This window comes from Mixophyes fleayi, chromosome 11 (genome assembly GCF_038048845.1).
Source record: "Mixophyes fleayi isolate aMixFle1 chromosome 11, aMixFle1.hap1, whole genome shotgun sequence".
In the NCBI taxonomy this organism is placed as follows: Eukaryota; Metazoa; Chordata; class Amphibia; order Anura; family Limnodynastidae; genus Mixophyes; species Mixophyes fleayi.
This window is the reverse complement of record NC_134412.1, coordinates 48,227,465-48,252,448: the sequence shown is the minus strand read 5'-3', so window position 1 is coordinate 48,252,448 and position 24,984 is coordinate 48,227,465. Positions and strand designations below refer to the sequence as shown.

Here is a 24,984-nt window from a genome sequence, read left to right as displayed (position 1 = left end):
TGGTGTATCCTCAATCCCTAAAGTTCTATTTATATGTTTGAGGAGTACACTCACAAGTTCAGGGATAAACAAGCTGGTATCTTCTCCCATTTCCCCTGGCTGTCATATGACCGTTTGGGATCACTGAGAAAACCCAACATTCTCCAGTTTCACACTTTTCTGTGGTCTTGCTCTTTTAAACCCTTGCATTAAATATAAATCCAACTTTGTAACAAACGTGTCCTTAATTGCTCTCATCATTCCAGAAATAAATTCTGCAAACTGTTCAGGACACTGAACAGCTGGTCTTTTGGGCTGCAGAATACAGTCTGCATGGAAAGTCCATTTACAATTCTCAGACAAAGGTTTGTCATATGCTCCACAAACACTATCAAGAGACTTCCTGCACTCAGGGCCGGTGCAAGGTCTGTAGGCGCCCTAGGCAAGGTTTCAGCCTACCGCCCCCCCGTGAGGTTGTCACACACAAAAAAAAATTAGAAAATTTTTACATTTTGAAAAACAAAACAATATATAAATAAGTATGTGTGAACACTTTGTGGACCGCAATGGGCCCGTATTATCACACACTCAAGGTGTCTCAGTAACCACCTACAGCAAACAAACAATATTCTGATTGGTGAGGGTCTCAGCCCACAGCCAATCAGTGATCACTTTGGTTCAAGAAAGAGTGTAAAATAAAAAAAACAACCATTACCTTCTCCTGGCTGGCAAGGATGCAGTCCAGATGCACTGATGCTTTCAACACTGTCCAAGCTCCACTTCTACCCTTTGGGAAGTAACAGCAGTAATTGATTTAATATAGCTTGTTGACATAATGTACATTTTTCTACAACATAGTTTGCATATCAAATATAGAGCATGAGGTGCCAAATAATAGTCATTTTTCTCACGCATAGTTTGCAAATCAAATATAGAGTATGACGTGGCAAATAGTCATTTTTCTATGGTATAAAAGGACTATTTGGCACCTCATGCTCTATATTTGATATGCAAACTATGGTGGAGAAAATGATTATTTTATTGGCACCTCATGCACTATATTTGATTTGCAATTGTCAAATATAGAACATGAGGTGCCAAATAATAGTCATTTTCCCCCGCAAAGCTTGCAAATCAAATATAGAGCATGCGGTGGCAAATAGTCCTTTTATACCATAGAAAAATGATTATTTGCCACATCATACTCTATATTTGATTGCAAACTCTGCGTGAGAAAAAATATTATTTAGCACCTCATGCTCTATATTTGACAATTGAAAATCAAATATAGAGCATGAGGTGCCACTCCACCATAGTTTTACAATCAAATAAAGAACATGAGATGCCAAATAATAATCCAACCCCCCATTTTTATTTTTTTTAACACACCTCTTCCTTATTGGTCTTTGTGCACACCTTTTTACAAATAAAAAAACAATAATAATGTAAAAATAAAAATAACATTCTATTTACTTACATTTTTTCTCTTGTCAGCAGATGCAGGGGGCTCCTCACACTTCTTCTGTCCTCTCCAAAGGCTGCCAAAACGCTCCTCGGTTTCCACAATCACAGAGGAGGGGAGTGGAGCAGAGTGGTGCATGCTGGGAGGGGAGGGGGCTCTGGGAAATAACTTTACTCACACTGTCTGTCAGACAGTGTGAGAACATGGGGGGCGGAGACAGCATTTCTCGGGACCAGGAAGGACTGGAGGCGCCGCCGAAGAGGGCTAATATCACATGATCACTGACTGACGTCAGTGATCATGTGTGAGTGCGGCGTGACCCGGGCGCATCCTTTGGAAAAAAAAAAGCAGACACAGCAGGCGCCATTCCGCCGCTGTCCCAAACACCGCTGACTAGATTAGAAAATCTAGTCAGCGGCGCCCTGCAGGTCCCGGCGCCCTAGGCAACTGCCTAAGGTTGCCTAATGGGAGCGCCGGGCCTGGCTGCACTACTGCTAGGTGCACACAGCTCGGCCTTCACGAACAGTACAGTGTGAAGCGGGACATACCTCCCAACTGTTCTTACAATCGGACCAAGTCCTGTCTAAGTGAGACAGTCACCCAAATTCGGGACTGCCTCACTATATTCATTACAATTGACAGACTATCCTGCCCTCTCTGTTCTTGTCGCTTTCATTACCTGTGGCTGCTGGTGTCTTTAGATAAGTCGCTGCTTGTCTGGATCCTGGAATGTTGTTTGCCCAATTTGGAAAAAATAATTGGTACACAAAAGTTATAAAACTCCAACCAGCCCTGGCATTAAATCAATACCACACACGTTTAATAATTAGGCCTCCCTCCAGTCCCAACATTAAAATAATAGTATTCATATTTGATAAATAGATCTATCTCCCTGCAACCAGCCCTGACATTAAATTAATAGTATATACATATAAAAAATATATATATTTCCATCCAACCAGAACCAACATTAAATTAATAGTATTACCATTTAATAAATAAACCTATTTGCCTTCCTTCAAATAGCCCCAGCAATAAATTAATACAATTTATATTTAATAAATATAACTATTTCCCACAAGCAACCCTGGGATTAAATAATTCATATTCACATTTAATATAATAGCCCTCCTCCCCCAAACTCAGCAACACATTCAATTAATGGCCCCAATCCATCACAGCATAAAATTAAAGGTCCATTCATCTCACCTTAAATTAATAGGCCCCAGAATTAAATAAGAAATAGCCTCATCGTCACCCCACAAATAAATTAATAGCATTCACAGTCCACCATTAAATTAACAGCCTACCTCCCACCCAAATTACAGTAGAGACCCCCCATTGTGGAAATAAATTAATAACATTTAATACATATACCTATTTCCCCCAACCATCACTGTAATTAATTCACATTTAATAAATAGACCTCATTCTCCCCAAACTCCACCAATTAAATAATTAGCCTCCCCCTAAGTTGTACTGCTTGGTACATCTCAATAAGCACAGCCTACACAGTTCATTGAACCTTATGGCAAAAGTGCCAAAAATTCACACAGGTGCTCAGAGTGAACACAAGACAATAGGACATGCTGCACCAATATCCAGCTATTTTACATGTAGGGCCTTTCTGGCTGCAAATAGGCTCTGCTTACACCTGTAATTGACTACCGGTGTATTTTAAGCCTCCTCCCTGCTCTACTACACAGAACGCTGCAGGCTCCTGTAGCAGCCTGCAGGCCTGGCGGCATTACAGGCTCTCTAAAGTTTTAAATATACAATTAAAAAAAAAAATGCGTCCCCCCTCCAAACACTTTTAAACCTTGTGCTACTAGCCTAGTGCTGGTAATCGCAAAATCAGGGAGAAAGAAGCGATTTTACGAAAACCAGCACTAGGCTTAGCCACCACGGGGCTGAATTTCCTAGGGAGTGGAGGCCCTCCCTTTACGGACACTGGGACTCTTGCTGAAAGCGCTAGGGCTCTTCCTACACCCCTGGGCGGACGGTGTTGGGTAATAAAAAAAATAAAACATGGAGAGAAATATAATGCAGCACATTTTCTATTGCTAAGGAGTAAGCACTGAATCATAGGGGTCCCCGGCAGAACCCTAAAGAAGGACACATATCTAAAAAGCCACTGAAAAACCAACCTGAACAAGCCACAGAAGTTAGTGGCTGTAATGGCAGATAATGTACTTGTGCCATATCTCTTGCTCCAGCTAGAGGTCTAGTCTAAGTCCAAAGTCCTAATTATGTCAGTATCCTATGCATGCTATAACATGTGTTTGTTATCAGGGTAAACTGTAAAATGGCTGTTATGTACAGTAGACATTAAATACACCATAATAAATGTTTTTCAGGAAAAACACATAAACATTTTTAAAAAAAAAAATCCATTTATAATTATAAATGACTATAATATTGACATGTGACATTAATAAATATTTTTTTTTTCTCTATGCCATCTTTTAAAATTTTATATTCCACATTGTTTGTGTCCTGCAGGGTCTGATCTAGTAGAGCAGAGTAAACCTACACCATAGTCATCACCGTAGTCATCACCACACGTATCTTGATACGTTCCTTTTTGACTTTGGAGTATGCAGAGCCGAGTTACGTGCAGTTTAAAACAAATGCCAGCTGCGCTCAGTATGCGTGCCTTAATGACTCCAGCCCACAGACTTTTAGAAGGACTATCTTTGTGTGTCCCATTTCAAGTTTTTGGGCCTGAGTCATTAAGGAAAGTAAGGCAAAAAAAGGAGTAAATGTTCTCCGGGACAAACCATGTTACAATGCAAGGTGTGCAAGTTAATGTATTATTTTGCACATAAGATAAATACTGGCTGTTTTTTCATCTAGCACACAAATACTTGATAGTTTTATTTTTACACTGAAATTTAAAGTTGATCTAGAACATGCCCTACCCCAAATATAAATCTATCACCACATTTTAAATTTACCCCCCGTCCCCCTCCAATGCAACATGGTTTTGCCCAGGTGCAAAGTAACCCCTTTTTTATGCTTTACCTTTCTCAATGACTCAGGCCCTTTATGTTTATGATGATATATAAAGAAAGAGGAAAGCAAATTAAATTCATGCACTCATCATCTCCCGCATCGACTATTGCAATTCCCTCCTTACTGGTCTTCCCAAAGTCAGACTTGAACCCCTACAATCTATTTTGCACGTAGCGGCTAGATTGATTTTCCTTACTAACCGTTTTTCTTCTGCTGAGTCACTCTGTCAGTCTCTACATTGGCTTTCTGTATTTCAACGAATCCAATATAACAAGGCCATCAACAAAAATGCACCGACAAACATCTCCTCACTGGTGTCAAAATACCTCCCTACTCGACACCTCCGTTCTGCACAAGATCTGCGTCTCTCCTCCACTCTCATCACATCCTCCCATTCTCGGTTACAGGATTTTTTCCGTGCTGCACCCACTTTGTGGAATTCCCTCCCACGTACAATAAGGCTTTCCTCTAGTCTTCAAACCTTCAAGCGTTCATTGAAAACCCACCTCTTCAGACAAGGTTATGATATTCCGCAACCACCATCTTAATTTCCCTAGATTACCCTATTACCATCCTCTACACAGCTAACGCAATACAACAACCCTCTGACCAACATTGCAACACACACATCCCTCTCAGTACTTTTACCTTTGCGTTCTAGCTGGTCCATTGTGCAATATAATGCAGCACATGCCCTTGTGTTTCTAACTCCCATTGTCCTATAGATTGTAAGCTTGCGAGCAGGGTTCTCTTACCTCTCTGTATGTATTACCCAGTATTGTCTTATCAATGTTTGTTCCCAATTGTAAAGCTCTACGGAATTTGCTGGCGCTATATAAATAAATGTTGATGATGATGATGATTGATGATGATAAAGTGTACATGTTTATGATGATGTCACATCAGTGATCTGGATGCAAGTGATTTTCCAAGTCGTGCCAATGATAGCCACATCTAAATATTGTGTCTTTTTGTGCAGTTATCTATGTAGTTTGCATAGATTCCAAGTCACAAAACTGGCACGGCAGTTCACGATCTGCTGGCTTGAAAAAATGCATCTTGATGTGCAGTTTTTATTTTGGTAAATTGCGCTGATTTAAAACCACACAGAAATATGCATTTTAAATTACGGGTTTGAAAAACTGAAGCTTGATCTAAGTACTCCTCAGGTTTTTAACTCTACAAGACAAATGTAGTATTTGGTCATAATGTAAATCAGATATGCTAGGATGGCATTTATTTAAATTTTACCCATACTTAAAATATTACCGTATATACTTGTGTATAAGCCGAGTTTTTCAGCACATTTTTTATGCTGAAAAAGCCCCCCCCTCGGCTTATACTCGGGTCAATAAGTTTTCCCAGTTTTTTGTGGTAAAATTAGGTGCCTCTGCTTATATTCGGGTCGGCTTATACTCGAGTATATACGTTATATTTATATTTTAACTGGGCAGACAACTAATTATTTATCATATTATCATATTACTTTATCTTGTACTAAATCTACTCAATATCAGTCTACTATCCAGCAACTTAGAACAGGAGAGGCTGAAATAATAAATTCCAGGAATCTTTAACACTTGACAAATCTCTTTCAGAAACCAGACATAACTTTAAAAAGTTAATTAACCCCTTTGCAGCATTGCATTTTTTCACCCTATACTGATCCTATTTTGGCACTTTTATTCTCATCACATTTCGTCTTGTTTCTTTATAATCAAAGACTAGAATGCCCAGTAACTATAATGTTTTGTGTGATTTATTTATTTAATTTTTTTCAAATATGAGGTAAGTGCTTGATAAAGGTTGTAGAGGTACATTTTTTTGCGGACCCCATTCCCTGGAGAATACAGCCCAGTGCTGAACAACTTGGGGATGGTTTGTTATTATGGCAGGGGGACCCCTGCCACGTGTCCCCCTGCTATAGCGCTGCCCTCCCCAGCTGGTTTGCCTAGTGCTGGTTGCGGTGAAATTGGGGGGAATCTATGCATTTCCCCTCCCCCGATTTTGCCGCAACCAGTAGGAGTAGCGTGGCAGCGCTAGGGTTAATAGTGTTTATAGGGTGGGACCACACGCTTTCATTTTGTTATTATTTATCTGATTTTTACAGTATACAGCCGGCGGGTCCTGCGGCTGTATAGCTGCCGGCCCTGCTTGCATTGCCCTTTTAATGGCGGCAGTGTGACTGTCTGAATTTTCGGTGTCAGCAATCACACTGTTGGCATTTTATGTGTGTTGGCATTTCTTACATATATGTATTTATTGTGTCAGGATATCTTGCGTGTAACTGTTTCTAATGTTAGGTATTTCTTAGTTGTCAGTATTACATGTGTCTGCATTTTTGTGTCACTGTTGTTGGTGTTGGCATTTTCGTCGTAGGAATTATGACTACCACCGATTTTAAAAACTACACATATGCATGCCACTAGATAACACTGAACATGTGTATACATGTAAGATAGACTATAATGTCAAAATAATGACAACCATGAACCATTGGAATAATTTTATTAGGTATTTTTGGAGGGACAACCACAGATCATTGGAATAATTTTAATAGGTATTTATTTTTCGGACAACTACAGACCATTGGAATATTTTGATTAGGTATTTTTTTAAGGTACAGCCACAGAAAATTGGAATAATTTTACTAGGTATTTTTTGTGGGGACAACCACGAACCATTGGAATCATTACAGATGAAGAACCAGGAATTTGGTGAGTATTACTGGGGGGTTTTATTTTTGTCCAATAAAATTATTTTGGAAATGAGGTATGTGGTTTATTTAAATTTTGTCTTGGTGCACTACTCCCAGAGGGCCCTGGGTGTCAGGGCATGCTGCCACTTTTGGTTCCCCAGTAGCATGCCTTTGCAGCCATGGGTATGTTGGTGCTTGTAGTACTACAAGTACCAGCATGTCAAAATTGTTAATAACAGTCTGGGCTTGCTGGGACCCGTAGTGCAACAACACTTAATGGGCCCAGGGGAGTGGGAACAGTCCTAGTGCTTTCAGCACAGGGCTGTATAACCCTAGGGAATCCAGCCCCATACTAACCAGCCTGGGGCTGGTTGTTATTATGGCAGGGGTAACCCATGCTGCGGGTTCTAGTAAAATCGGATGACCCCACGCTTTCTGTTCCTCCGATTTCGCTAGAACCTAGGCTGGCAGCACTATGGTTAATGTGTTTGTGGGGGAGGTTTGGGGCTCATGTTTGTGTGTATTTTTTAAAAAAATATTTACTACTATCAGCTATATTGCCGGAGGGTCTGAAGAGCCCTCTGTTGTAATGTTCTCCCCATAGGAGGAGATGTGTATTAAGTGCAGCACCTGGTTTAATGACCACTGATCCAATGAGGTGTCACATTCACCATACATTTCCTGTCTCTTGGAGTACACTGAAAGGGTAAATAATAAAGTGAAATGTGGATTGGTCAGTTTGCAGAGCAGTTCAATATAGAGATGCTCAGGCTCGGTTCTCCGAGAATTGAACACACCCGAACTTAACAGATCCGAGTAGGTACTTTCGCACATCCTCGTAATTGAAAATGAGGCAAAACTTAATTGTTACGTCGTCGGATCTCGGATCGTATGAGCTTTCGATTCTCTAAGTACCGCGCTCCACGGCGATCCAGCGCCATTTCACAGAGGGACACAGAAGGGGTAGCACAATTCTTGGCAGTCTCTAGTGCAGTTGGGCAGCGCCATAGGTAGAAAAGAAAGAGGAGATGGTATCAGTGTTCTTCAAAGTCTCCAGTGACATTCAGGAGAGCTCCATTGCTCCATTGCTAATTGTCATTGCTGAAATACAAATAATAGGTCTGGCAGGCTTGGTCTTCTAAATCTGCAGTCTTTGTTTGAAAGTGTATAATATTGTGAACTGTGAGGTGGTGAAAATTGACTGCAAATTACTTGAAATTAGTGTTATTGACGTTAATAATAATGTAGGGAGAAAAAATAGTAAAAGTATATGATTTTAGCCAAAAAATAGGGATTTTAGAAAAAAAAAATCGGGATCCAAGACCAAAACACGCAAGGGTGGTTTTGCCAAAACCAAAACCAAAACACGAAGTTAATGCAGATCCAAAGCCAAAACCAAAATCAGAACACAGGGGTCAGTGAACATCTCTAGTTCAATATCTGAAACAGTTGCATTCCTAGAGCAACTATGTCTTTTTTCCAAAGGTAACAAAAAAGAACAATTCTGAAAAGTTGAGCTGATAGTCACAGAAGGAAACTAGAAATATAAAGCTATATAATTAATAATATTTGCAGGAGGACATGTACAAACAAACCCAGTAGTGAAACCAGAGCTGGATTAAGGTTTTGGGGGGCCCGGGGCACTTAAGACAGGGGGGCCCCATATTGTCGAATATGATATTAATTTTAAACAAATAAACAGGCAATGCTATGTGCACTACTGTTAGATGCACACAACTCTCCCTTTACAAGCATAACAGTGTGAAGTAGGACATATCTCCCAACTATCCTTGTAGTCAGACCAAATCCTGACTAAGTGAGACAGTCACCCAAATTCTGGACAGTCCCACCATATTGAGAACAGTTGGAAGATGGTCCTGGTCTCCCCTACCTGCTGTTGTCGCTTTCACCACCTGTGGCTGCTGGTGTCTTAAGCTCAGTTGCCGTTTGTGTAGATTCTGGGATGTCGGGGCCCTATTTTGAATCAAAAACAGGTACATAAAGTTTAGGAGTCCCCAAAGAGTCCTGTTAATAAATCAATAGCACCCCCTTTAATAATTAGGCCTCCCTCCCTGCAACCAGCCCCAAATTTGGAATTAAATTAATACTATTCACTTTTAATAATAGAACTATTTTCCCCAAGCAGCCCCGACATTAAATTAATAGCGTACACATTTAATAAACTTATTTCCCTCCCCACCAAACAGCCTGGTATAAATGAATAGAGTTTACATGTAATAAATAAACCTATTTTTCAAAACCATTGCCAACATTTTATAATTCATATTCACATTTAATAAATAGCACTCCTCCCCAAACTCAAGCACACATTAAATACCTCACAATCACTCCACAAATAATTAACAAAATAACCTTACTATATGTAAGTATATATTGGTTATCCCTAACAGCCTAGTCCAGCTAAGCACTAGCAGGACTGATTTGTTGCAAGGCAACAGAGCTAGCATGGAGGCATATTACATTTTGTACATTATGCCATAATTTTGTAATTTTTACCATAATGCCCACTTTTAGAAAAGCTACCTCCCTGGGGCATGGAGAGAGGGTCCACAATAAATAGACAATCTAGGTCTGAGCACATCGTACTTCTCTGTTCTCCATTTATATCCCCAACATCCCACTCCTCAATCCTCTTCATCTTAATTCTCTATCTTCCCTCTCACTCCTCATTCCCCACCTACTTAGCATCTTCAACCCCCTTCTCATCAGCGTTGGTTTCCCTTCCTGGGTTGTCACTCTGCAACCCCCTCTATTTGTATATTCACCCCCTCCTTGTCCATAATCACCCCCTCTCCTTGTCCATAAATCACCCCTTCTCCTTGTCCATAAATCATTCCCTCCTTGTCCATAAATCACCCCCTCCTTGTCCATAAATCACCCCCTCCTTGTCCATAAATCACCCCTTCCTTGTCCATAAATCACCCCCTCTCCTTGTCTATAAATCACCCCCTCTCCTTGTCTATAAATCACCCCTTCTCCTTGTCCATAAATCACCCCCTCCTTGTCCATAAATCACCCCCTCCTTGTCCATAAATCACCCCCTCCTTGTCCATAAATCACCCCTTCCTTGTCCATAAATCACCCCCTCCTTGTCCATAAATCACCCCTTCCTTGTCCATAAATCACCCCCTCTCCTTGTCCATAAATCACCCCCTCTCCTTGTCCACAATTATCCCCTTCATTTTCATAATTGCCTCCTCCTCTGGCTGAAACACACACAGACACAGTCACACACACACAGAAAGTCTCACACAGTCACACAAACACAAACACACACACAGTCACACACACAGAAAGTCACACACACACACACACAGCAGATCTTAACTTACCTTATCCCCCACAGACAGGCAGGGCAGATCTTCTCTGCTCCTCCTCACACTGTCATCTACACGGCAGCTAAGGAAGCCTAGAACACTCAAAAAAAAAAAAAGCAAAAGCATGCTTGTGCTTATAGTGCCAAGAGAGCACTTAAAAACGGAACCCTGTGCTGCCCCTTGTAGACTGACATTTGGGGGCAGCAAAAAGAGCCACAGCTGGTCCCGGGGGGCCCCCTGAGAGAGGGGGGCCCGGGGCACATGCCCCCTGTGCCCCCCCCTTAATCCGGCCCTGAGTGAAACTGTAGCCTAGATACAGCGGAGGAGACATCCATTTTGTGGCTGAACCATCAGTTTACTAGAAATCAGTGACAGCACTGTAGTAATACTTGAAAATTCTCCTTGTGAATTAGGCTATATTTTCATAAAACTTAGTTCAGTCTACAAAATGGATGTCTCCACGGCATATACGTGAGAGGTCCACTTTAAAGCTGCATTCCGTAGTCCTTCCACTCCCCAGAGCCCCAGGTGCTGTCCCATGCAGTCATTTTTACTGGTGCTCCGAGGTTAGCTTCACAGCCCAGGTTAAAACTGGGGCTGTGTATACCCTTCCCCTCCCATTCCACCCTTATTCCTCCTCTCTTCCCTTCTGTTTCCCTTTCTGTTTGTAATTATTTCTGTGTTACCTGATATCAATCTCAGCCTTAACATGGAGGTTACTCCGTGACTTACATCTATGTGTTAATCAGAGCCGTCTTAACGCATGGGCATGCTGGCCAGTTGCCTGGGGCCCCACAAGCATAGGTGCACAATAGACTCATCATCTTTTCAGTATATTATTCCGGGCGATTTATTCAGGACCTTCAAACCCTCTTAATTAAAATGTTTGACCTTGACGAAAACAAGGTACACATACTAATTGTAAACAAACAAGACAAAATCAACATGTTGGTTATTACTTCTGATGTTATTAAAGGTATCAGCGGTGTTAATGTGGATGTTAAGCCACAACACTTTTGTAATTTAAAAGTTGCTCTTTATTGAGCGTTGAATAACAGATTAATATATATGCAGGTACTCACAGTTGGTATACTTTGAGGGACAGTTGCAGTTCAGGCAATAACAGGATACATGCAGTATGGATATGCTTATACACTCTTGTAGATCTATAGATGCTGGCTGGTAATGCACTATTATACAGATATGCAGTTGCAGTTACAGGTCTCTTTAGTATTCTGCACAGCTGTGCAGTTTATGCTGTGGGTAGACAGACTCTCCTATTATGTATAAGGAGCCTCTGGTCACTTCCTCATAGCTTGTAGGGGACTTTTGAGGACGTGGTACACAGCTACTAATTAGTGCGTCCGCTCTCTGCAGTGTCTAACTGGAAGTGGCAAAGCCGTACTTCCGAGTATCGGGTCGCCGCGATTGCGCAGTAAAACATCACGGACATTGGAGTCATGTCCCACTTCATACCCCAATCCTCGCCGTGGATTACAGGGGACCTAGCAACAGGGAGACGGAGCGAAGCACTCCTATACACTAACACAACACACAGAATTTTCTGAAGCCAGAAAGCTGTAATAAAGTTTTTGTAATATTTTCAACAGTCCATGTTAGTTGCCTCCCCCTGCTAGTAGTAACACTGTTTTTGTTGGAGGCACCAATAAATATAAGCTTCATTTTATCAATAATTTACATTTTTATTCCTGTGAGTGATTGTGTAGGTAGGACCCCAGTGCACTGCTTTGTCCGGAGTCCTGTAATGCTGTTAAGATGGCTTTGGCGTTTTTGTTTCTATGTAACCATTTTGGCAGCCTTCTGCAGTTTAATGAGGTTAAGGGCCAGCCACTCATTCCAAATTTAAGTCTGTACTTTAATTTATACTGTCTTAAGTGTATGTTACATGTCTGAAATGCATTGCTGTTTTATCAGAGTTTATCCACCCACTGCTTTGGCATAGTTTTGTATGACATACGTGTATGGTGTAGGTTTATTCTTCCAATAAAAAGTTATTTTACAAACACAAAACCTGGGGCTGTGTGATGCTGTGTATGGACGGTTTGAGCAGGAGGACCAATCAATCACAGATATGACAGGTTCTGATTGGTCCTCCCTCCTCCACAGCCATTTAAATTCCTAAACTTAAATCTTTGGCCACTTCGGTGGCAGTGCAGCTTTAAAGTATTTTGAAGGTAGAAAACGACACTGTATTTGAATTTGAAACAATTTTATCTAAAAAGCAACTTTATTTTGTAACCACTGCAGTGAAAATAAATAATTCTAGCTGGTGATATACATACATGGCTAAAAACACAGTAGGGAGTTTTAATAAATAAACAAATAAATAAATAAAAGGGAGTGAACAAACCAATAAATTAAAGTAATCTGAATAATGCAAAACCTTCATGACCTTACATCAGAAACATCCAAACTATTCTTATTTGCAAATAAAAGAAAGAGATAATTAACTTACTTAAAGTGATCAATCACCCTAAAATTAATTTAACTACATTAAAAACAAATTGTATCTTAAGTCCCCTTCTTCTGCAACCACCACCTCAGACGCCCCACTCATTGTCACCTTCTTTGTGTCTACCCCTCCCCTCTAGAATGTAAAATCTCACAAGCAGGTCCATCTTCCCTAGTGTAATTTTGTGGATTGTAATTATGAAAATTTTTGGTTGTATTTACTCATGTCATTTTGTGATTTTGCTGTTTGTCAAACCCTTATATACGACCCTGTAGACCCTGTGTGGTGCCTTATAAATAAAAGTAATAGGTGACTATTGGGCAGCACGGTGGTGTAGTGGTTAGCACTTCCACCTTACAGCACTGGGGTCATGAGTTCAATTCCCAACCTTGGCCTTATCTGTGAGGAGTTTGTATGTTCTCCATGGGTTTCCTCCGGGTGCTTCAGTTTCCTCCCATACTCCCAAAACATACTGGTAGGTTAATTAGCTGCTAACAAATTGACCCTAGTGTGTGTGTGTGTGTGTGTCTGTCTGTCCCTGTCTGTGTGTGTATTTTAGGGAATTTAGACTGTAAGCTCCAATGGGACAGGGACTGATGTGAGTGAGTTCTCTGTACAGCGCTGCAGAATTAGTTGCGCTATATAAATTGATGATGATGACTTTACCAATGTAAAAAAGAGAAAGATGCCTCCCTCTTCTGTGTTCTCTTGCTAGTATGTTTTTCCCTAGGGAACCAGTTGGGAAGCAGTAAAAATATTAATAATTTTAAAGGCCCAATATTTGTGTAGAGGGTGAACTGTATTGTGATTACTGTACATTTCATTGCAATCAGAACAGCTCTGTTTATTTAATAAAGCATTTAGAAATTATACACTGCATGCTGCCATATTTCTGCAAGTTAATTGTACATCCCATGTAACTCATGTAGCAGCTGCACTTTTTTAGATTGAGATATAGACTAAAGCACACACATTACCATGACCATAGAATTTATTACAATAATTATGAAGTATATTATGAATGTATAATTTTTTTTAAGTCTTGGATAAATACAGTTTACATGAAAATGTATGTATATTTAAAGTATTTGTTGCTTTAATATGTAAAACATTCTAATGAATGTCACATTAACAGGATCATTAAAGTGGACAAATGATCATAGTTCCACATGATTTACAACAATTTAAGCAAGGCGTAATTGATGTATATGTATGTGAGCTTAATAAGGTCTCTATGTTTTATATGAAATATGATAACAGAAATAAAGTGGTAAGTAACTGTGATGCTTTTTTATTGTGATTGGGATATAGTAGATAACAGGTTTACCAGGTTTTCATGCAAGTTTCATTCAGGTTTAGACAAGTGTATTGTGACTTTGTCTTTGAAAAAATTGCAGAATGCTGAGTCTAAGAAGAGCTGCCAGACAAGAACAAACAAGTTGGCTGTGTGTTTAGGTCTCACTCTTATTAAACTAGCTGTCGAAAAATATATTTTATTATATTATTTGTACTGTATTTCTTTTTTTCTGTTTTGTATTATTTTGTTCTTCCTTTGTCACTTTATCCTTATCCCTTGTATATATTTTTACCTGCCTTGTAGCAATTCCTTCCCACCCTTTCCCTTCTCCTATCAACTGATCCTTACTCTGCCACTCTCTGTCTCACTTTCTGGTGCTCTGATCTGCAGAGTTCTGGTCAAACGGACCTATATGTCCACTATGCTGAGCTGGACACTTCTGCCCTGGTGTCACCTCCCGCCACTGGGAGCTCCATCCATGCCAGCGGAGATCTTGTCGAGTATGCAACTATCCAGCCTCACTTACGCTAAAGCATGCAACCTAGGCCTTTTCCCTCAGCCTGGCATCAAGGTACTCTGCTCCCACTGCTCCTTATGAATTCGTATTAATCATTCCATCACTGTGATGCCACATCTCTCCTACCCATTTCCAGTTATACTCCCACACCTTTTGGTTATTTCCTGCATGATCCAACCTACATGCATGTGTCTTTGTTAGCATGTCACAAACAGTATTTCAATAGCTTTTACTTAGTCCTATTATATACCATTAGAGGCATTTGTGTAATCATTTATTATCATGAAAGTGGATGTTATATAAACATTCGGAACACCTTTTCATTGCTAATTGAATGAAGTAGATCAGTAGATTAATCTAAAAATTCAGCTTGAATGCTCTTGTACCTATTTGTAGTTAAAAATGACAATTCACATGACACTTCAATAAATTCTAGATTTTAAAGGTTACAATGTAACAGAATGGATGGCACTAGATTTAGGGGTATATTTACTAAAGTATGGGTTTGACAAAGTGGAGATGTTGCCTATAGCAACCAATTGTTATGTAGAATGCATTAAATAAATGATAACTAGAATCTGATTGGTTGCTATAGGCAAGACCTCCATATTTTAAAGCCCGCAGTTTAGTAAATATACCCCTTAATCTTTTTGTGATAAAGTTTTTATTTAGTGGATATTTGTTTGCAAATTCTGAAACCATATGGAGGTAAACTGTGTTATATAGTTCTTTTCAAGGCCTCCATCAGAAAGGACAATAAGGGGCAGTATAAGGGTCTACACCGGAAAGACAGAAAGAAAGAGATGGGTGATTCTCCCAAGGTCTGTACTGGTGGTATAGATTCACTGGTCCCCACTCAAACTTGCTTGTTGCTAAGTAAAGGGGTCCTTTGTGCCACCAAGGCATCAGTTGTAATGCCACTCTGTCTCCCCCCTGCGCTATATAATAAATGTTTGAAAGAAGAAGTGCGGGTAACGCAATTCACCTGCTTTTTTGGCAAGAAAGTGTGTTGCGACCACGGTCTTTGGTACTCACTTGGACATGCCTGTTATAGAGTATATTGTAGCACAATACTAAAATCATATATACTGATAATGTTTCAACATGTGCAGGAGATAATAGTTTATGATTCAAAATGGTATATGTCTTTAAAGAAACTGTTGGTTATAACATTACAGGGAAATGTGAACAGATCTGTGATGTCCTATGAAATATTATTTCATATGGCCATAATTTTGAAATAAAAAGTTAGGACAATCATGTGACCTGAAGCTTACACTAGCCCCTAGGTTCCCAAACTGTGCGCCGCGGCTCCCAGGGGTGCCGTGGACAGGAAGAGGATGCTGGGTCCCGGGCACCGCCGGATTGGTAAGTTTTTTTGCTTGTTTTCATTTTTCCTCTTCCTCTCCACGGCGGGATGCAGGGGGGGCAGTACGTGTTAGCTGTAAATTATTATTTGACAGAAATATAATTGAAAAATATATAAAAATATTATTTTCCCTTGGATTTATGTGTATCTTTGCATACATCTAAATAAGTATTTCTGTCCTGACCTAAATACTTATTACGTTTTTTTGTGACTACTTATAAAACGGGACTGCTCAGTAATTATTTTGGAGGGGTGAAGGGTGCCGCGAACTGCAAAAGTTTGGGAACTACTGCCCTAGCCCATAGAATGGCATTCCCTTTTATTGCTAGACAAAGTAAAACATGTATATGAACTTATCCCCAGTTGTTAATTTCAGTGCTCCAGGAGTCTGAACTATTGGAAAACAAATATCTGCCATTTCTGTGCTAGTAAACTCTGGACATGTGGGCATTTTATAATTCTATTAATTCTATAAATCTGAATAAGCCTTTACTGAATGATGAGAATTTGTTATCATAATTTGCTTTTATTTTCTAAACTGAAGTAGAAAAATAATAATTTATTAATTGCAATTAGTTATAGCACATTGGTTACAGTACATTGGTCAAAGCATATTTTTCTTGTACACCAGTTTCCATAAATGCATATAACTGCAGTTGGAAGTTGTGAGTGATTTCATTTGTTCTGTGCTTTTGCAATTGGGAAAAAGAGATTATGTTTGTTTTGGTATAATATTTTCTACAAGGCAAAATGTTTTAAAATGGTGCTCCTGTTGCTAAACTATGTATAATTCAAGTGTTTAGTGTTTATAATTCAAGTGTTTAGTATTAGTAAAACTGTAAACATTTGCTGTAATTACTTTGATGACTACAGTACTTTCTTGTGTTTAAGTGGTAATGGAGTGGTTTCCTGTTATCTACAGGGGGGGAAAAACAATAACTGCATGGAACTTGTCCAGGTTGTATAGGAACAGAAAACAATCACACTTCAATGTACTCTACTATATAAAGAACATATGGCACTTTGTACTCATGGGGGTATATTTACTAAACTGTGGGTATGAAAAAGTGGAGATGTTGCCTATAGTAACCAATCAGATTCTAGCTATCATTTATTTAGTACATTCTACAAAATGAAAGCTTGAATCTGATTGTTTGCTATAGGAAACATCTCCACTTTTTCAAATCTTCTATTTTGCTAACAGAAGTAAAACTGTTGACATACAGTAGTGAACCTGTGAAAAAAGGAATCCCGTAAGCACCTTAAGGCTGCGTGGGAATGACCACGACACTATGTAGCAGCAGATGTAGATTTTTGCACTGAATAATAACAACTTGTAGTACACAGTACATACAGAATCAAAATATGTACTAAGAGAATTGGTATTGGGCAGGAATCCTTACTTACATTTGGAAAAAGAATAGATACTAAAGATAATGCCAGACAATTGGATTAATAAAATTATAAAAATCTGTAAGCATGAGTGTGATATTAGACACTAACCCTTACTCTAAAATAAAGTATATATAACCACCAATATCGGTATGATAAACACTAAACATATGTGTGAAACATTTTTCAGAATAGACCTAAAAATTTCAACTAGTCCTATTTTTCAATGCGCGTGTATCAGCCCTAATATGACAGCTGAGTGCCAATATTACGAACATCTCCTTTTTCACTTAATTTCCATGTCTGGATTGTCATGACCTGGGTAAAAACAAACTAATCCTTAATTTAAAATCCAGCACCCTTCAACCCCCACCAAACTGTGTGTTGCCATGTTTAAGAAACTCAGCTCCACGTGGCTTTTTAAAAGGATGATGGCAATTTTTAACACTCATTTAATTTCATTAAAACTATAACTGTATAGCAGAATGGAGGCATGAACGAGCGCTACTGAGGGTGAAGATGTGAATGGGGAGGAGGTTGACACACCTCAGCCTGTCATCATCCGTTTCTCTCCTACTTGCTTATCCTCAAGTTCCTGTCCAAGGATAACTAATGTTAGGCTTAATATGACTAATATTAGGCCTAGTTCATTAAGGAAAGTAAGGCAAAAAAGGAGTACATTTTCCACTGGACAAACCATGTTACAATGCAAGGGGTGTAAATGAGTTTATTATTTTGCACATATGTTAATACTGGCTGTTTTTCATGTAGTACACAAATATGTGATAGCTTTATTTTTACACTGAAATTTAAAGTTGATCTAGGACATGCCCTACCCAACTATAAATCTGTCCCCACATTTTAAATTTACCTCACCCTCCAATACAACATGGTTTTGCCAAAGTGCAAAGTGACTCATTTTTTTACTTTAATTTCCTTAATGAATTAGTCCATTGGCTTTCTTCCACACAGTACAAAAAATTACTGGTAAGTTAATTGTCTGTAGACTGAGTCTAGACTGTAGACTCCAATGAGGCAAGGACTTATGTGAATGATTCAATAGAATAACAGCAGAGTGCGTCTAAGAGGCCTGCCTTACCCTCTACAACAATTTGCTCTTCAACCTCAGTGTTGTAGCTGTTTTGGAGGGGAAAGGCCTACACTCAGAGCAGAAAGGTGATGCATGGGAAGTTACAGAAGATGCATGATAGTGTGTGGCACTCATTTTTGCAATTGGCACTTCCAGGATGTGCAAGAGCAGTAGTAGGACCACTTCTAGCAAGAAGTGCCCGTGGTCTGAGCCTTTTCTTGCTACTGTGGGTGCTGAATGGAATGTTAGCTCTTTTCATTTTTTTGACAATTCTCCACATATATCAGTAACTTTTCCCTTAATTTTTTCATCAAGAGATGATGTTTTCTATGAGACTGACAAACAGTGTTTGAAGTTGGAGCACACTTACATCTTCTTCCCACCTGACCTTTTTACTAGTAGAGGTTAAAAAAAGTACTTGTACTGGCAGTACTATCACTGTGATACTCCTGATCTATAGACTAATTCATGATTGACAACAGCATTAAAGATACTTGAAGCTGGAGTTACTTGTAGTTGCCACCACACTAGGTGAATGCCTAATGAAGTAGGGAAAGGATAGACTGTTACAGACACTGCTCCACAATATTATTAACATTTATACATTTGATTCTTAAAATACACATTCTTTTTTTTGGGGGGTGGGGGGGTTGGGAAGCTTACTACTCAGAGTAAAAGAGCAGCATTTTTTTGGCCACTTAATGGCACAAATGTCAATGATACTGCTCCTCAAACAATTGCCTTCCCAGTCTAACACTTGGATTTTGAAAGGAAGAAATATATATTGTTTAGGGTTGTGCCACTCACAGTCAAAGAACAACATGTTTTTGGCCGTTTGCTAGAACAGATGTAAGTGATACTGCTATACACACAATTGCCTGCACAGTCAAACAATTGGATTTTAAAAGAATTACATTTATAATTTTTTAGGGGTGTGCTACTCAGTATCAAATATATAGCAGTATATATTTTTTGGGAGGTATGTTGCTCAGAATCAAAGAGAACACTGTTTTTTTGCCCACTCACTAGTAAATATGTCAGTGATATTGCCCCTCACACAAATGCCTTCAGATTGAAACACTTGGATTTTAAAAGTAAGAGATACCTTTTTTTTTTTATCAAGGTATCCTACCCAGAGTCAAAGAGCACCCTGTTTTTGGCCACTTACTAGTATAGATGTCCGTGATACTGCCCCTCACACTATAACCTTCACAGTCAAACACTTAGATCTTAAAGGAAAGAAATTGTTTTTTTGACCACTCTTAATTAGTTTACTAACATACCACACCAGTTGTGACTGATTGTCTCTCTCACACTAAATTGATTAGCACACAATTCCAGCACACTGATCTGCAAATTATCTATACATTGATTGCCTCTTTCACCAAGTTCAGAGGTATATTTACTAAACTGCGGGTTTGAAAACGTCAACCAATCAGATTCTAGCTATCATTTATTTATACAGTCTGCAAAATGACAGCTAGAATCTGATTGCTTGCTATAAGCAACATCTCCAGTTCTTCAAATCCACAGTTTAGCAAATATACCCCCAAATCTTTACAACCCACTTTATGAGTACATAAGGACCTCCCCACATGCTATCAATTCTAAAATTCAGCTGATAACAGGAGGGAGGACAATCCATAGGAGATCTCGATCCAAATCTCCCAGTAGCCAACATTTTCCTGTAAATGGAGTTTTGCCTCAACTTCAGATTTGAATTTGGCACCAGTAACCGAGTTATGACCTAGTTCGACTTGATATCTCACAATTCAGGTCTGTCAGTCATGTCTATTAAAAAGTAAAGTATTACTTCCTCAATCCACAACAGACAGCTGAATCTCTTACTTTATCCTTGAGACAGTGTCCTGATGGGATCTCATACAGGGGCAAAAATTGAAAATACAGTCACTTGTGTATGAATAGAGCAATCCACACATTTGTTCACAAGGACCTTCCTCCTACCATGGCAGACTGCTGCAAAAGAGTAAAAGAAAACATGGTGGGCAACTATTATTATTATATATTATTATCTTAGATGTATAAAGCGCCACAGTGCTCTGCAGCGTCGCACCATAGGATACGTAGGCCATACATAAAACAGTGACATACCATGTAGAAAAATGCAGATATGAAAACAAAGCGTAAGGGAGGCTTCATGAGAGCTAAATTATATTTAGACAACAAACAGAGAGTTGCGCAGGAATTGCCTGATAAAACATTTATTAAATCAGATCATGTGAGAGCAACCAATGTAAAGCTTTCATAGATCAATAAATAGTGATCTTATAACAGTAATAGCATATAGAATATATAAAGATATAGATACAAATTATGCTTGTAAAAAGCAAGACATAAAACAATCATATCACATGGCTTTCAAAAGAGAAAAAAAACATTGCATCAATATATATTTAACCCTTATTAGACAGTATCCAGTTAGATGAGGGTATCCAACAGCTGAATCAATTACATTTGCAGATGCTAGTAACCCTTGGGAAATCCTAAGCAGCCGTGGAGAAAACCAATAGAATGTCAATTCCAATAAATCATCTGTAGAAACAGAAGTTGTCTCTTTTGATAAAGAGGAGTATAGTAACTTTAATATCGCGATGTTGCCTCTTTTAGTGAAGAGGAATACAATAACTTCAATGTCACAAAGGTAATTGTATATTCATATGTCCGTATACAAGTAATATCCGTGCAGCTGGGGTTTAAGAGTAGTAAGGATATGTGGTAGATGAAAGCTTCTTACCATCTGGACGGCTAAACATCGGCAGACATCGCCTCCCTCCACATAAGATATATAGATATATGTGTATTCTTACCCCCAGCGGATAATGTCCTCACATCAAGGAGCAATGCTATATAGCAACTCAAAAAAGATAGAAAAATAGCGAAAATAGCAACTCAAATAGATAGAAGTTCCGTCACAAGCAGAGAACAATTCTTTCCCATCAGTGCACGAACAGTGTCTAATTGACAATTCAGGCAGCAAACACAAGGTGACGCGTTTCGTCTGATATATAGACTTTCTCAAGCAGCTTGACTGCTTGAGAAAGTCTGTATATCAGACGAAACGCGTCGCCTTGTGTCTATTTGAGCTTCTATCTATATAGCATTGCTCCTTGATGTGAGGACATTATCCGCTGGGGGTAAGAATACACATATATCTATATATCTTATGTGGAGGGACGCGATGTCTGCCGATGTTTAGCCGTCCAGATGGTAAGAAGCTTTCATCTACCACATATCCTTACTACTCTTAAACCCCAGCTGCACGGATATTACTTGTATACGGACATATGAATATACAATTACCTTTGTGACATTGAAGTTATTGTATTCCTCTTCACTAAAAGAGGCAACATCGCGATATTAAAGTTACTATACTCCTCTTTATCAAAAGAGACAACTTCTGTTTCTACAGATGATTTATTGGAATTGACATTCTATTGGTTTTCTCCACGGCTGCTTAGGATTTCCCAAGGGTTACTAGCATCTGCAAATGTAATTGATTCATCTGTTGGATACCCTCATCTAACTGGATACTGTCTAATAAGGGTTAAATATATATTGATGCAATGTTTTTTTTCTCTTTTGAAAGCCATGTGATATGATTGCTTTATGTCTTGCTTTTTACAAGCATAATTTGTATCTATATCTTTATATATTCTATATGCTATTACTGTTATAAGATCACTATTTATTGATCTATGAAAGCTTTACATTGGTTGCTCTCACATGATCTGATTTAATAAATGTTTTATCAGGCAATTCCTGCGCAACTCTCTGTTTGTTGTCGTTGTATTTTTATGGAGGTTTGACACTACCTCCTTTTTGAGTTGCTGCATTTATTGCCTAATATTTAATAACATATTGATTACTATTTGGGACCTATTAGCGCCAGAGACTTAGTTGTTTTCGTCTAAATTATATTTCGTTTTAAGATGGGATAAGAGCTTTGGAGATAAGTTCTGTTGTATTTTTTGTTTAAAGAAGGAGATGGTCATTTTCAAAGAGGCAGAATTTTTTAGTAAGTAACTGTGTAGTTCCTATAATCTGCAGGGGAATTCTAATTGTCTCTACCAGAGATTCCATCCTAAGGGCAATTAGAGGGGAAAGTGGGCACCTCTGCCTTTTACCATGTGCGACAGGTAATCTCAAGGATGTGAATCCAGCATTAGCAGTTGGGTTAGAGTAAGGAGCCATTATAGATGCCAAGATGTGGACAGAAAATCAAAATTTTACACAGTGTAGCATTCATGTAGTACGAATATAGCCTCTCAGGGCCTGAGTCATTAAGGAAAGTTAAGTAAAAAATTGAGTAAGTAGTCTCCTGGACAAAACCGTGTTACAATGCAAGGGGTGCAAATTAGTTTTCTATTTTGCACTTACTGTCTGGCACTAACTAAACAGGAACACCCACCCTCTCTCAAGTGAGAGACCTTGTGTTACACACATATACAAAATACAAGACTTACTGGTCACTGTTTGCAGTGTGTCTCAGGACACTGAGAGACACTGGATTGGATGGCATCCAATCCAGCTGTTTGTCAGCACCCTGCAGGTGAAACTCTTGATTAAATTGCTGTGGGACTAGGAGATTATAAAACCCAGACTGGACCTTATGTATAGAGCCCACCCTTCTCTCTCCATACAGAACCCAAGGGATTTTGACCATTTTTTTCTGAAGCTGAATGCACTCTTTGGGAAGCATCTTCCCATACAAGACAATCTCCCTGGAGTTTTAGAGCATACAAGATAGAAAGCTTTGGGACATATACCTCAGCCATTCACTACTTGCCCAGTGCTTCTGTCACATATCTCCCTCCCCTTTATTTTATTAAAGTAATTTCATTGTTTTCCAATAATTATTGTCTATGCGATTTGTGTGGTTCCAAAGCACAAGCAATTTATTTAGCAAAAGCAAAAGTATAACAGTTCAATAAATAAGTACAGCAGATACATACTCTGCGCAGTGCTGAGCTCTGCTGGATCCAGCTTACAGTCCTTCAGTCCTGAAGACTGTGGTTAAGGTGGCTGCCAAGCTGATTCCAGGGAGCAATATATATATATATTTGGTGTTACAGTAAATACAATACAGATGACTTGGCAAGTTTCCATAGGTTCAGGCTTCAGGAAGGTCCAGTGTAGTGCAGTTCATAGGTCAGTTCAAACGACACCCTCCAAGTGTGGGGGTCAGCTCTCCAGAAGATGAATACTAATGTTCCCGCCAAGACAATATCATTCTAATCATTTATTCCCTATCATCCATAACTAGCATACTCAATGATCTCACTAACATGTACATATAACCTTAGAATATCTAACTATAAACTAAATAACATCTGTTCATAAAGGACCGTGGATTGGAACTATTATAAAAATGAACTATATACAAGTGAATGTGTAAGTGCGAGTGTATGCGTACGTTTGAGCCATGACACTTGGCGTACTGATCGCAATCACACGGTAAAACAATATTAATCAATATACTTTCTTTCATCCAATTATTCGACATTGACAGTTTCAAACTATGGGTGGAACACTAATAGTCCATAGATGCTCCCCTATTTCTCCTCATAAACTTTTTAGCCTCATGCGGTGGACTAGGTGCGAGGGTATTGGCTATGGTTCCTTTCAGACTCAAAGGAATAGCAGTTATTGGATGGACTGGGGTAGCTGCCAGAGCTACAATATCTTTCCACGGCTTCATAAACCTCTCATGGTAGATCCTTTCCGGCTTTCTTTTTACTGGCGAGTATGCCTTAACAAAGGGTAATTGCACAAGTTGACTTTTATAATGAGGGCTGGGAACATGGCACAGAACCAGGCAGGATGCAATGTAGTCAGACACCTCTTTACAAACCCCTGGCCAGAATAACCACTGCAAAATTCTATCTTAGATTTTTTCTACCGCTGTCTGCTCTGCAGTCATGAAACCATGAGCTAGGTCTAACATCAATCTTCTAAAAGCTGTAGGAACTATCAACCGTTCCAAAATCTCTTCTCCTTTTATGCACATCTGATACCCTTGACTTATTACCCTGAATGAGTACGAAAACCTACTATCAGGCTACTATCAAGTCCCTCCATATTGAGATTTTGACACACCTGTATGCAGTCTTTCTGGTTTGAAAACATTAATCTTCTGCTTTTTCTTGCCCAGTGAAGCTTGAAAATCAGCCAAATTTATCTTCATATAGATCAAGCACTTTCCTTATATAAAGACAATTTCACTTGGCGCTACAATACACGGCATGTGTCATAGTGAGTTTTTTCTTTTTGACTTTGCATGCTCTTTAACTTTGCACAGATCCAGACCACACCCAACTTGTGTGTTGCAAATTT

General features: G+C 39.1%; 1 protein-coding gene across 5 annotated transcripts in view; it reads left to right on the top strand.

The window, feature by feature from the left end:
* Nucleotides 1-24,984, top strand: part of NECTIN1 (nectin cell adhesion molecule 1) — a 325,802-nt gene that overhangs the window by 284,024 nt on the left and 16,794 nt on the right. For 2 of the 5 annotated variants that reach the window (XM_075190577.1, XM_075190579.1), the window contains one exon: nucleotides 14,653-14,833. The exons of the other annotated variants lie outside the window; for them this stretch is intronic. In XM_075190577.1, coding sequence (XP_075046678.1) covers nucleotides 14,653-14,793 — 141 coding nt within the window. In that variant the 3' untranslated portion in view covers nucleotides 14,794-14,833. The remainder of the gene's footprint in view (nucleotides 1-14,652; nucleotides 14,834-24,984) is intronic. 5 annotated transcript variants of the gene reach the window in all.